Source organism: Gobius niger (genome assembly GCF_951799975.1).
Source record: "Gobius niger genome assembly, chromosome: 15".
In the NCBI taxonomy this organism is placed as follows: Eukaryota; Metazoa; Chordata; class Actinopteri; order Gobiiformes; family Gobiidae; genus Gobius; species Gobius niger.
Genome location: NC_136866.1, coordinates 30,504,754 through 30,518,187, shown reverse-complemented (window position 1 = coordinate 30,518,187; position 13,434 = coordinate 30,504,754). Strand labels below are relative to the sequence as shown.

At 46.5% G+C, this 13,434-nt stretch overlaps 1 protein-coding gene across 1 annotated transcript in view; it reads left to right on the top strand.

Moving 5' to 3' along the window:
- col12a1b (collagen, type XII, alpha 1b) overlaps window positions 1-13,434 on the top strand; it is a 133,725-nt gene that overhangs the window by 104,643 nt on the left and 15,648 nt on the right. The window contains exons 47-61 of the mRNA XM_079572074.1: window positions 540-678; window positions 750-892; window positions 963-1,072; window positions 1,137-1,295; window positions 3,141-3,218; window positions 3,916-4,002; window positions 5,446-5,499; window positions 5,938-6,033; window positions 7,674-7,727; window positions 8,875-8,928; window positions 8,999-9,052; window positions 9,611-9,682; window positions 10,477-10,512; window positions 10,597-10,663; window positions 13,224-13,409. Of these exons, the coding sequence (XP_079428200.1) occupies window positions 540-678; window positions 750-892; window positions 963-1,072; window positions 1,137-1,295; window positions 3,141-3,218; window positions 3,916-4,002; window positions 5,446-5,499; window positions 5,938-6,033; window positions 7,674-7,727; window positions 8,875-8,928; window positions 8,999-9,052; window positions 9,611-9,682; window positions 10,477-10,512; window positions 10,597-10,663; window positions 13,224-13,409 (1,389 nt within the window). The remainder of the gene's footprint in view (window positions 1-539; window positions 679-749; window positions 893-962; window positions 1,073-1,136; window positions 1,296-3,140; window positions 3,219-3,915; window positions 4,003-5,445; window positions 5,500-5,937; window positions 6,034-7,673; window positions 7,728-8,874; window positions 8,929-8,998; window positions 9,053-9,610; window positions 9,683-10,476; window positions 10,513-10,596; window positions 10,664-13,223; window positions 13,410-13,434) is intronic.

Genomic DNA, 13,434 nt, shown 5'->3' with positions numbered 1-13,434 from the left:
TTTTGTCACATTTTTATTCATTTTTTGTCACATTTTTATTCATTTTTTGTCACATTTTTATTCATTTTCTGTCAATTTTTTTATTTATTTTTTGTCACATTTTTATTCATTTTCTGTCAATTTTTTTATTCATTTTTTGTCAATTTTTTATTTATTTTTTGTCATTTTTTTATTCATTTTTTTTTCACATTTTTATTCATTTTTTGTCACATTTTTATTTATTTTTTTGTCACATTTTTGATTAGATTTTTTTTTTTAACACTTTTTCCAATAAGCCTTTACATTCGGGTAAAACCAAACTGGAGAAAGTGCTCTGTTCAGGCGGGAGGTAAGAGCTTAAATGCCAAAAGGCGAGAAAAAAAGTGAAAAAAGGGGGAATAATGTGTATTTGTGAATGAAGTAGTGTGGGAAAGACCAGGCCGGAGTCACTTCCTGGATGAAGCTCAGAGAATAAACCCAGATCTGTGTTTCTCCTGCAGCGTCTCCGTAGAAACCGTCCTCAGGTTGTTCTGTTTTGACCCCGTGTTTTGGCCCTGCAGGCTTCCGTATGCTGGAGGCCTTTAACCTGACGGAGAAGACCTACAGCTCCCTCCACGGCGTGTCCATGGAGCCCGGGTCCTTCAACAGCTACACGGCCTACAGGCTCCACAAGAACGCCTTCCTCACGCAGCCGACCCTGTGAGTGACCAGCAGCCCTGCAGAGAGAGCACCCTGAAGGTTCTGACCCCTGACCTCCTCCTCTCCCACAGGGACCTCCACCCTGACGGCCTCCCTCACACCTTCACCATGATCGTGACGCTGCGCCTGCTGCCGGACTCTCCCTCCGAGGCCTTCGACGTGTGGCAGGCGTCCACCAGCGACCACAAGCCCGAGGCCGGACTCACCGTGGACCGTGAGCGCCGGGGCGGGGCGGGGCGTCTGACTCACCTCTGAGGGTCTAACCTCTGTGTGCTCCTCCTCAGCCTCCTCTCAGACCGTGTCCTTCTACAACAAGGACCAGAGCGGAGAGATCCAGAGGGCCAAGTTCGACAGCGCCGCCGTCAAGAAGATCTTCCACGGGAGCTTCCATAAGGTAACCATGACAACGGCGTCAGCGCCGAGGCCGAAGCTCATGCTTCTCCATGTCTGTCCGTCAGCTCCACGTGATGGTGTCGTCGTCCTCGGTGAAGCTGAACGTGGACTGTGTGGAGGCGGGGCAGAAGGATCTGAAGGAGGCGGGGAACATCTCCTCTGACGGATACCAGGTCCTCGGCAAGATGTCCAAGAGCATCGGGAGCAAAGGGGAGACGGCCACCGTGAGTCTGACACTTCATCTGAGCAGCTCCTGAGGAACAGCCTCTGGAGCTTCATCTGAGCAGCTCCTGAGGAACAGCCTCTGGAGCTTCACCTGAGCAGCTCCTGAGGAACAGCCTCTGGAGCTTCACCTGAGCAGCTCCTGAGGAACAGCCTCTGATGTTTCACCTGAGCAGCTCCTGAGGAACAGCTCCTGAGGAACAGCCTCTGTGAGCTTCACCTGAGCAGCTCCTGAGGAACAGCCTCTGTGAGCTTCACCTGAACAGCTCCAGAGGAACAGCCTCTGTGAGCTTCACCTGAGCAGCTCCTGAGGAACAGCCTCTGGAGATGTTTATAATGAGTGAAAACATGCCTGGGTCCACGCTCACATGATGAGGTCACCTGTCCTTATGGAAGCAGGTTTGATTTGTGTAAATGAAAAGGTAATAAATGTTTTACTTCTGGTCCTGGTCTTGGTCCTGGTCCTGGTCCTGGTCCTGGTCCTGGTCCTGGTCCTGGTCCTGGTCCTGGTCCTGGTCCTGGTCCTGGTGCTGGTGCTGGTGCTGGTGCTGGTGCTGGTGCTGGTGCTGGTCCTGGTCCTGGTCCTGGTCCTGGTCCTGGTCCTGGTCCTGGTCCTGGTGCTGGTCCTGGTCCTGGTCCTGGTCCTGGTCCTGGTCCTGGTCCTGGTCCTGGTCCTGGTCCTGGTCCTGGTCCTGGTTCCTCCTGCAGACGATGGAACCAGCCGGAGGAACGTCTGACCTCACACACGTCCAGCAGGATTTATGGAGGACATCTATGGAAACGTTATTAAAAACACTAAGCCTGAATCAGACGCTTCAAAGTCCTGTGGGCGAATCACGGCCTCGGGGGAAACGTGTTCCTCCATCGCGGATCATAATGATCTAATCCTCATCCCCCCCAGATGTTCCTCTGTGTGTGTGAGCCTCTTCCACACGGATCCTCCTAAATCAAAGAAAACAAGCTTTATTTCCTCCGGGAATCTGGTTCATCCTGTTGATCCAGAACTTTAATGTCTGATTTACGGCTCTGCTTTCGCACCAGCCTGAGCTCCTAATGAAGATCATGTGAGGGACGTAGATCACAGACATGGACCAACATGTCTCATGAATGTGGGTTTGAAATGAACTCGTCCTGTTGGTGAGTGAAGGCGAGAGCGTGTGGAGGTTCCTCACCACATCAGGACATCAGGACATCAGACCATCAGTCAGCAGAAGATAGAAACCAGCTCCTCATTGCAGACGAAGGGTCGAGTTGCCATGTTGGCCACGGAGACGTCCCCTGGAGGCGAGTCTCCTGGTAGTCCTGGAGGTCTCTGTGTCTCAAGCAGTTGTGTCACTTTTTGTTGTCCTCAAACCTGTGAGACGTTTCTGTGACGTCCCTGTAAAGTCTCTGAGACCTGTCAGAGACCAGGAGACTCCATACGACTCTCTGTCTGTGTAGACAGAGACATGTGGTGTCCCGGCTGGAGAGATGAGCCTTCAGTGACTCCTCAGCCCTGATGTGAGTCCTCCTCCTGCAGAAACATCTCTGTTTCTGCAGGAGCTGAACATCTGCAGCGTCTGGAACATCTGTCCTCGTCTGTCCTCCTGACGCTGCTCGTGACACAGCCTCCTGTGGCTGTTGATTGTGACCGGGACGGCTTTCACACATCCAGTCAGATGTGGACGCACAGATGTGGACTCACAGATGTGGACGCACAGATGTGGACGCACAGATGTGGACTCACAGATGTGGACGCACAGATGTGGACGCACAGATGTTGACACACAGATGTGGACACACAGATGTTGACACACAGATGTGGACAGATGTTGTAGTTAATAATGTTGTTGTTGTTTTTGTTTCAGTTCCAGCTGCAGATGTTCGACATGGTCTGCAGTTTGGCCTGGAACAGCCGGGACCGCTGCTGCGACCTGCCGTCCACGGTGAGCGCTAACTACCACTAACTAACCAACGAACTACCACTAACTAACACTAACTAACACTAACTAACCAACAAACTACCACTGACTACCACTAACTACCACTAACTAACTACCACTAACTACCACTAACTACCACTAACTACCACTAACTAACACTAACTAACCAACAAACTACCACTGACTACCACTAACTACCACTAACTAACTACCACTAACTACCACTAACTACCACTAACTACCACTAACTACCACTAACTAACACTAACTAACCAACAAACTACCACTAACTAACTACCACTAACTACCACTAACTACCACTAACTACCACTAACTACCACTAACTACCACTAACTACCACTAACTAACTACCACTAACTACCACTAACTACCACTAACTACCACTAACTAACACTAACTAACCAACAAACTACCACTGACTACCACTAACGACCACTAACTAACTACCACTAACTACCACTAACTACCACTAACTACCACTAACTAACACTAACTAACCAACAAACTACCACTAACTAACTACCACTAACTACCACTAACTACCACTAACTACCACTAACTACCACTAACTACCACTAACTACCACTAACAAACCAACGAACTGACCAACCAACTAACTAGCACTAACTAACCAATGAACCGACTACCACTAACTACCACAAATCCTGTTTCCTCACAGAGAGACGAGCTGAAGTGTCCGGCTCTGCCCAACGCCTGCACCTGCACCTCCCAGTCCAGCGGGCAGCCGGGCCCCCAGGGGCCAGTGGTCAGTCTCACACACACACACACACGTTTGTACTGCTATCTTAGTGAGGACACTCAGAGACTCAGGGCCAGATCTCGTGGCGGCGCACGGGGCGGCGCGATATGTGCCATTGGCCTCCGCCTGTGAGGGCGTCACAAGAGGAGGCGACTGCACTGATGGAAACACGGCTGACATTCACTTCCTGGTTTACATTGCGCTGTCTTGCGTTCTTTCTTAAGCCTTATTATTCACAACGTAAGCAGAAGCTCCGTTGATTTGAATGGGATTTCCCAACGTTCTACCGGTCATTATTTTCTGATAAACCTCTGAGAAAAATAACTCCGCTGCCAATGGCAACGGAGTCGGTGCTTTCATATCACTCCGCACGTACGTAGCAGCGACACTATCTGTCCCGTCACTGAGAGAGAAGTCGGGGAATTGCGCCTTCATCTAAGTAGCTAGGCTAGCTGCTAGCCTTGCTGCGAAACGGTTTGCCCTGAAGGTGCTTATTTTCCTGATAATGACCAGCGTTCTTTACATTTTCCCGCTTATTATTCGGCCATTTGCCAACTGAACACACACAACGTAAACTTCGTACACTTTTATGAAGGTCCAAAGGTTTATTTAATGACTTCCGCGACAAATAGTTCCCAAAAGTTTGCGCGTTGCTCGGCAACGTTTGGCTAGGCTAGAAGCAGCAAGGCTAGCAGCTAGCCTAGCTACTTAGCTGAAGGCGCAGTTGGAGGAATGGAGGTGAATCTCTGGGTAAGTTGAAAGTCAGACTCACGATTCCCCGACTTCTCTCTCAGTGACGGGACAGATAGTGTCGCTGCTACGTACGTGTGGAGTGATATGAAAACACCAACTCAGGTGCCATTGGCAGCGGAGTTATTTTTCTCAGAGGTTTATCAGAAAATAAAGTTTCTGCTTACGCTGTGAAGAGCCGTATAATAATCTGGGTTAATGCGGGGTCACGAGGTCAAATCTGATCCTGTTAAACATGTGTCTCACGTGTCGCACTTTAAATGTCACATGTTTCTGCTCCTGGATATGTTCAACACGTGTCTGAACCTGGGTTTAAAACAAACCAGAAACGTGCTCCTCAGAGTGACCCTGAGTGACCCTGAGTGACCCTGAGTGACCCTGAGTGCCCCCTGAGTGACCCTGAGTGCCCCCTGAGTGACCCTGAGTGCCCCCTGAGTGCCCCCTGAGTGCCCCCTGAGTGCCCCCTGAGTGCCCCCTGAGTGCCCGCGGGCCTCGTGTTGGACACTCAGACTCTCAGACGTTAAGCCTGTGTCTCAGATTGATGAGAGGAAAAGCGTCTCTCACTCCCGTCTGGATCTTCTGGAATCCGTCCTTTACGTCAGACGTTCCTCTGAGATCAGACGTTTATGTTCCAGCAGGAGGAATGTTCAGCTTAATCCGCTTTATCTGTTCCATCCTCACGTGTTCCGTGTTTTCCAGGGAGCTCCCGGCAGCAAAGGACCTCGAGGAGAACGAGGAGAGACCGGTCCAGCGGTGAGTAAAGAACAAGCTCTGTCCTGACCAGGTTTATCCAGGGAGTGACATGTAGTAAACACGTAGTTAACACGTAGTAAACATGTAGTGAGCCTTTAGTAAACATGTAGTGAGCCTTTAGTAAACATGTAGTGAGCCTTTAGTAAACATGTAGTGAGCCTTTAGTAAACATGTAGTGAACATGTCGTAAACACGTAGTAAGCCTGTAGTAAGCCTGTAGTAAGCCTGTAGTACACATGTAGTAAGCCTGTAGTACACATGTAGTAAGCCTGTAGTAAGCCTGTAGTAAGCCTGTAGTACACATGTAGTAAGCCTGTAGTACACATGTAGTAAGCCTGTAGTACACATGTAGTAAGCCTGTAGTAAGCCTGTAGTAAGCCTGTAGTAAGCATGTTTGCAGTGTGCTGAAGTCGCTGAAGTCCTTGTGTCTGTGTCCAGGGGCCGATCGGGCCTCGTGGAGACAATGGGCCTCCAGGACCAATGGGTCTGCCTGGTCCTCAGGGCCCCAGCGGACTGTCCATCCCAGGAGAGGCTGTAAGCTCCTTCAGCATCACCTGCTCTGATTCCTCTGCTCCTCCTCACTCTCCTCCTCTTCTCTCTCCTCCTCTTCTCGCTCCTCCTCTTCTCTCTCCTCCTCTTCTCTCTCCTCTCCTCCTCTTCTCTCTCTCCTCTTCTTTTCTCTCCTCCTCTTCTCTCTCTCCTCTTCTCTCTCCTCTCCTCCTCCTCACTCTCCTCTCCTCCTCTCTTCTCTCTCCTCTTCTCTCTCCTCTCTCTCCTCTTCTCTCTCCTCTTCTCCTCTTCTCTCTCCTCTCCTCCTCTTCTTCTCTCTCCTCCTCTTCTCTCTCTCCTCTTCTTCTCTCTCTCTCCTCTTCTTCTCTCTCCTCTTCTCTCTCTCCTCTCCTCCTCTTCTCTCTCCTCTCCTCCTCTTCTCTCTCTCTCCTCTTCTCTCTCTCCTCTCTTCTCTCTCCTCCTCTCTCTCCTCTCCTCCTCTTCTCTCTCCTCTCCTCCTCTTCTCTCTCCTCTCCTCCTCTTCTCTCTCCTCTCCTCCTCTTCTCTCTCCTCTCCTCCTCTTCTCTCTCTCCTCTCTTCTCTCTCCTCCTCTCTCTCCTCTCCTCCTCTTCTCTCTCCTCCTCTCTCTCCTCTCCTCCTCCTCTCTCTCTCCTCCTCTCTCTCCTCTCTCTCCTCCTCTCTCCTCTCTCCTCCTCTTCTCTCTCCTCCTCTTCTCTCTCCTCTCCTCCTCTTCTCTCTCCTCCTCTCTCTCCTCTCCTCCTCCTCTCTCTCTCCTCCTCTCTCTCCTCTCTCTCCTCCTCTCTCCTCTCTCCTCCTCCTCTCTCTCTCCTCCTCTCTCTCCTCTCTCTCCTCCTCTCTCCTCTCTCCTCCTCTTCTCTCTCCTCCTCTCTCTCCTCTCCTCCTCCTCTCTCTCTCCTCCTCTCTCTCCTCTCTCTCCTCCTCTCTCCTCTCTCCTCCTCTTCTCTCTCCTCCTCTTCTCTCTCCTCTCCTCCTCTTCTCTCTCTCCTCTCTTCTCTCTCCTCCTTTCTCTCCTCTCCTCCTCCTCTCTCTCTCCTCCTCTCTCTCCTCTCCTCCTCTTCTCTCTCTCCTCTCTTCTCTCTCCTCCTCTCTCTCCTCTCCTCCTCCTCTCTCTCTCCTCCTCTCTCCTCTCTCCTCCTCTTCTCTCTCCGCTCCTCCTCCTCTCTCTCCTCTCCTCCTCTCTCTCCTCTCCTCCTCCTCTCTCTCTCCTCCTCTCTCTCCTCTCCTCCTCTTCTCTCTCTCCTCTCTTCTCTCTCCTCCTCTCTCTCCTCTCCTCCTCCTCTCTCTCTCCTCCTCTCTCCTCTCTCTCTCTCCTCCTCTTCTCTCTCCTCTCTCTTCTCTCTCTCCTTCTCCTCCTCTCTCTCCTCCTCTTCTCTCTCCTCTCTCTCCTCTCCTCCCCTCCTCTCCTCCTCCTCTCTCTTCTCTCTCCTCTTCTCTCTCCTCTTCTCTCTCCTCCTCCTCTCTCTCCTCCTCTTCTCTCTCTCCTTCTCCTCCTCTCTCTCCTCCTCTTCTCTCTCCTCTCTCTCCTCTCTCTCCTCTCCTCTCCTCCTCTTCTCTCTCCTCTCCTCTTCACTCTCCTCCTTCTTCTGCTCCAGGATCTTCTTCTGCTCCAGGATCTTCCTCTGACTCCTGTCGTTCTGTTTCAGGGCCGTCCTGGACCTAAGGGAGACCCCGGGGACTCCGGTTTGCCCGGTCAGAAGGTTTGTTCACGCCCCTCCCTCCCACACGTGGCTCCTCTCCAGGTCCAGGTCCAGGTCGTAGAAGAAAAGCTCCTGAGCCTCAGTAATCCTGCCCAAATCCTGCATCTGTGCGTCTTTACGAGCTGATAAGGCGCAGATGTTTCTCTGTCGGAGGAACGTCTCTCAGATAAATTAATGGGGCTTCAGATTGGGGGTGATGTTTTTCAGGGAAGAGCGGAGCAAACTTTAAAGCCTCACTTTAACAAACGTCTGAAGTCTAGCCTGATTTACTGAGTTTATTCCTCAAGCTCCAAACAGTGAGCGCTTTCTGCCACAGGGGGCGCTAGTGAGGGAGTGAGCACATACAATAACATCAGTGCCAGTTTCACACACTCCCTCTGCTGGACCTCAGTGGATTATAGTGTTACGCCACCAGGGGGCCCCGCTCCCCTCAGCAATGCAAGGCTTTGGCAGAAAGAGTGAGAAACGCTGCCCCCTCTGGCCGGGCGAGGGAACTGAAGAACTGCACACTTTACTCCATCTGAGACGACGAGCAGCAAAGTAAAAAGGAACAGAACAGGCGGAAATAAACCTGCTTTACCCGCAATTATTATTATTATTGTTTTATTATTATTATTATTATTATTATTATTATTATTATTATTATTATTATTGTTATTATTGTTGTTATTATTATTTTATTATTATCATTATTATTAATATTACTATTACTATTATTATTATTATTATTATTATTATCATTATTATTATTTTATTATTATCATTATTATTATCATTATTATTATTTTATTATTATTATTATTATTATTATTATTATTATTAGGCCTCATCAGTGGCTGTAATGGACTTAATAGAGAAGAATCCTCTGCAGTTCTTTTCAGTGTTTTCATTCATGGATAAATCTGGATTTGGACCAGCTCGGACATGTTTGCAGTTATTCAGAAGAGCTGCGTCAATATGTGCAAGTAAATGATAGAAAATGCTGTGGAACTCCATAGGGATCCATTCTTGGACCTCAATTATTTATAAATAGTTTTTAAAGATAATATTGTGATAATATCGTTAATGGTAATTATTTTGTCTATGGTCTGAGTGTGAGGTTCTTTAGTGAAGGAGACTCTGAGACTAACGTGTGATGTTCCTCCAGGGCCTCTCTGGAGCTCAGGGTCCCGCGGGGCCCGTGGGACCGGCCGGAGTGCGGGTGAGTGGGTGGCTCAGGGGTTAGAGGGGCTCGTGTGAATGTGGAGGCTCTAACGCTGATGTTTCCTCAGGGGCCTCAGGGGAAAGACGGGACCGCCGGACCTCGAGGGCCTCCTGGAGCCATGGTGAGGCCAGACCCAGACCAAGACCCAGACTCAGACCCGGACCCAGAACCAGAACCAGACCCAGAGTCAGACCCAGAACCAGAGTCAGACTCAGACTCAGACTCAGACTCAGAGTCAGACTCAGACCCAGAAACAGGCCCAGACTCAGACTCAGACTCAGACTCAGACTCAGACTCAGACTCAGACTCAGACTCAGACTCAGACTCAGACTCAGACCCAGAAACAGGCCCAGACTCAGACTCAGACTCAGACTCAGACTCAGACTCAGACTCAGACTCAGACTCAGACCCAGAAACAGGCCCAGACTCAGACTCAGACTCAGACTCAGACTCAGACTCAGACTCAGACTCAGACTCAGACTCAGACCCAGAAACAGGCCCAGACTCAGACTCAGACTCAGACTCAGACTCAGACTCAGACTCAGGCCCAGACCCAGAGTCAGACTCAGACCCAGAACCAAAACCAGACTCAGACTCAGGCCCAGAGTCAGACCCAGAGTCAGACTCTTATAAATGATCATGTTTTTCACTGGAGTCATACTGAGACCTTCTGTTCCAGGGCCCCCCAGGAGCACCAGGTGTCCAAGGCAACGCAGGGCCCCCGGGCACTTCAGGGGACAACGGAACTCCTGTGAGTGTCACTATGATACTACTACTACTACTACTGCATATACTGCTACTGCAAATACTGATACTGCAAATACTACTAGTGCAAATACTGATACTGCAAATACTACTCTCTGTCCTTGTAGTGTCTCTGAACTTGTAATGTCTCTGATGTTGTAGTATCTCTGACCTTGTAGTGTCTCTGACCTTGTAGTGTCTCTGACCTTGTAGTGAGTGTCTCTGACCTTGTAGTGTCTCTGACCTTGTAGTATCTCTGACCTTGTAGTGTCTCTGACCTTGTAGTGTCTCTGACCTTGTAGTGAGTGTCTCTGACCTTGTAGTGTCTCTGACCTTGTAGTGTCTCTGACCTTGTAGTGTCTCTGACCTTGTAGTATCTCTGACCTTGTAGTGTCTCTGACCTTGTAGTGTCTCTGACCTTGTAGTATCTCTGACCTTGTAGTGTCTCTGACCTTGTAGTGTCTCTGACCTTGTAGTGAGTGTCTCTGACCTTGTAGTGTCTCTGACCTTGTAGTGTCTCTGACCTTGTAGTGTCTCTGACCTTGTAGTATCTCTGACCTTGTAGTGTCTCTGACCTTGTAGTGTCTCTGACCTTGTAGTGTCTCTGACCTTGTAGTATCTCTGACCTTGTAGTGTCTCTGACCTTGTAGTGTCTCTGACCTTGTAGTGAGTGTCTCTGACCTTGTAGTGAGTGTCTCTGACCTTGTAGTGTCTCTGACCTTGTAGTGTCTCTGACCTTGTAGTGAGTGTCTCTGACCTTGTAGTGTCTCTGACCTTGTAGTGTCTCTGCTGTGTCCTCAGGGCGTGGCGGGGCTGAAGGGAGACAAAGGCGAGCGAGTGAGTTCTTCATACTGATTCAAAGACAGTTTTTTCGTTGACCTTTGACCTTTGACCCTGAGCCCGAGTCTGTTTGTGTTTCAGGGAGACTTTGCTCCTCAGAACATGATGAGGTCCATCGCTCGGCAGGTCTGTGAGCAGATCGTCAACTGTGAGTACAACTAAAACATGTACAATAGTCCCCCAGGTTATTTATGTAACTCTAGCACAAGAATCAACTTTCAGAGATGTGTGGACATGTTTTTAGACATGTTTTAGACGTGTTTTAGACGTGTTTCTAGACATGTTTTTAGACATGTTTTTAGACGTGTTTTTAGACATGTTTTAGACATGTTTTTAGACGTGTTTCTAGACATGTTTTTAGACATTTTTTAGACGTGTTTTTAGACATGTTTTTAGACATGTTTTTTGGACATGATTTTAGACGTGTTTTTAGACGTGTTTTTAGACTTGTTTTTAGACATGTTTTTAGAAGTGTTTTTAGACGTGTTTTTAGACGTGTTTTTAGACGTGTTTTAGACGTTTTTAGACGTGTTTTTAGACGTGTTTTAGACGTGTTTTTAGACATGTTTTTAGACATGTTTTTAGACGTGTTTTTAGACATGTTTTTAGACATGTTTTTAGACATGTTTTTAGACATGTTTTTAGACGTGTTTCTAGACATGTTTTTAGACGTGTTTTTAGACGTGTTTTTTGGACATGATTTTAGACGTGTTTTTAGACGTGTTTTTAGACTTGTTTTTAGACATGTTTTTAGACGTGTTTTTAGACGTGTTTTTAGACGTGTTTTAGACGTGTTTTTAGACATGTTTTTAGACGTGTTTTTAGACATGTTTTTAGACGTGTTTTTAGACGTGTTTTTAGACGTGTTTTTAGACATGTTTTTAGACGTGTTTTTAGACGTGTTTTTAGACGTGTTTTAGACGTTTTTAGACGTGTTTTAGACGTGTTTTTAGACATGTTTTTAGACATGTTTTTAGACGTGTTTTAGACGTTTTTAGACGTGTTTTTAGACGTGTTTTAGACGTGTTTTTAGACATGTTTTAGACATGTTTTTAGACGTGTTTTTAGACGTGTTTTTAGACATGTTTTGACGTGTTTTTAGACATGTTTTTAGACATGTTTTAGACGTGTTTTTAGACGTGTTTTTAGACTTGTTTTTAGACATTTTTAGACGTGTTTTTAGACGTGTTTTTAGACATGTTTTTAGACATGTTTTTAGACGTGTTTTAGACGTGTTTTTAGACTTGTTTTTAGATGTGTTTTTAGACGTGTTTTAGACGTGTTTTTAGACGTGTTTTAGACGTTTTTAGACGTGTTTAGACGTGTTTTAGACATGTTTTTAGACGTGTTTTAGACATGTTTTTAGACGTGTTTTAGACGTTTTAGACGTGTTTTTAGACGTGTTTTAGACGTGTTTTTAGACATGTTTTTAGACATGTTTTAGACGTGTTTTAGACGTGTTTTTAGACATGTTTTTAGACGTGTTTTAGACATGTTTTTAGACATGTTTTAGACGTTTTTAGACGTGTTTTTAGACGTGTTTTAGACGTGTTTTTAGACATGTTTTAGACGTGTTTTTAGACGTGTTTTTAGACGTGTTTTTAGACATGTTTTGACGTGTTTTTAGACATGTTTTTAGACATGTTTTAGACGTGTTTTTAGACGTGTTTTTAGACATGTTTTTAGACATGTTTTTAGACGTGTTTTAGACGTGTTTTTAGACTTGTTTTTAGATGTGTTTTTAGACGTGTTTTAGACGTGTTTTTAGACATGTTTTAGACGTTTTTAGACATGTTTTTAGACATGTTTTGACGTATTTTTAGACATGTTATTAGAGATGTTTTAGACGTGTTTTAGACATGTTTTTATACTTGTTTTTAGACGTGTTTTAGACATGTTTTTAGACATGTTTTTCGACGTGTTTTTTGACTTGTTTTTAGACATGTTTTTAGACATGTTTTAGACGTGTTTTTAGACATGTTTTTAGACGTGTTTTTAGACGTGTTTTTAGACGTGTTTTTAGACGTGTTTTTAGACGTGTTTTTAGACGTTTTTTAGACGTGTTTTTAGACGTTTTTTAGACGTGTTTTTAGACGTGTTTTTAGACATGTTTTAGACATGTTTTGACGTGTTTTTAGACATGTTTTTAGACATGTTTTTAGACATTTTTAGACGTGTTTTTAGACCTGTTTTTAGACATGTTTTGACGTGTTTTTAGACATTTTTTAGACGTGTTTTTAGACATGTTTTTTGAGACGTGTTTTTAGACGTGTTTAACACCACTTCATTAGTTCTGACCCACTTCCCTGCCAGGTTTAGCTCCTGCTGAAGGTTCTGCTCAGGTCAGATATTGTGGGTGAAGTGGAGAATAACAGTGGACCCATACATGACTCTGCAGAGATGGAGTCACAGAGTCTAAACACTTCAGAGAAACATTTTTTTTTAAACTTTTTTTTTTATGACAGAAGAAACAAAACTCAGCCTCAAAGCCAAGATTATGACTCAATATCGACGTAAACCTGGCAACCCACGGCTCAGATCAATCTATATTTGACACATATGAATGTTTATTTACATATATCTTACATTTATATTAACATGTATATTAACATGTATATTAACATTTATATTAACATGTATCTGACATGTATATTAACATGTATATTAACATGTATATTAACATGTACCTGGCATGTTCCCGCCCACAGCTCAGATGACCCGTGTGAACACTCTCCTGAACCAGATTCCTAACGGTCAGTACCGCAGTAATAACCCTGGACCCGCCGGACCCTCGGGACCTCCCGGACCTCAGGGACCACGAGGAGAACCCGGCGCCGCGGGCAGGAACGGCTTCCCCGGGAGTCCAGGTCAGCCCGGCCTGCAGGGGGAGCGAGGTGAGCGGACACACAGACTCCTCCT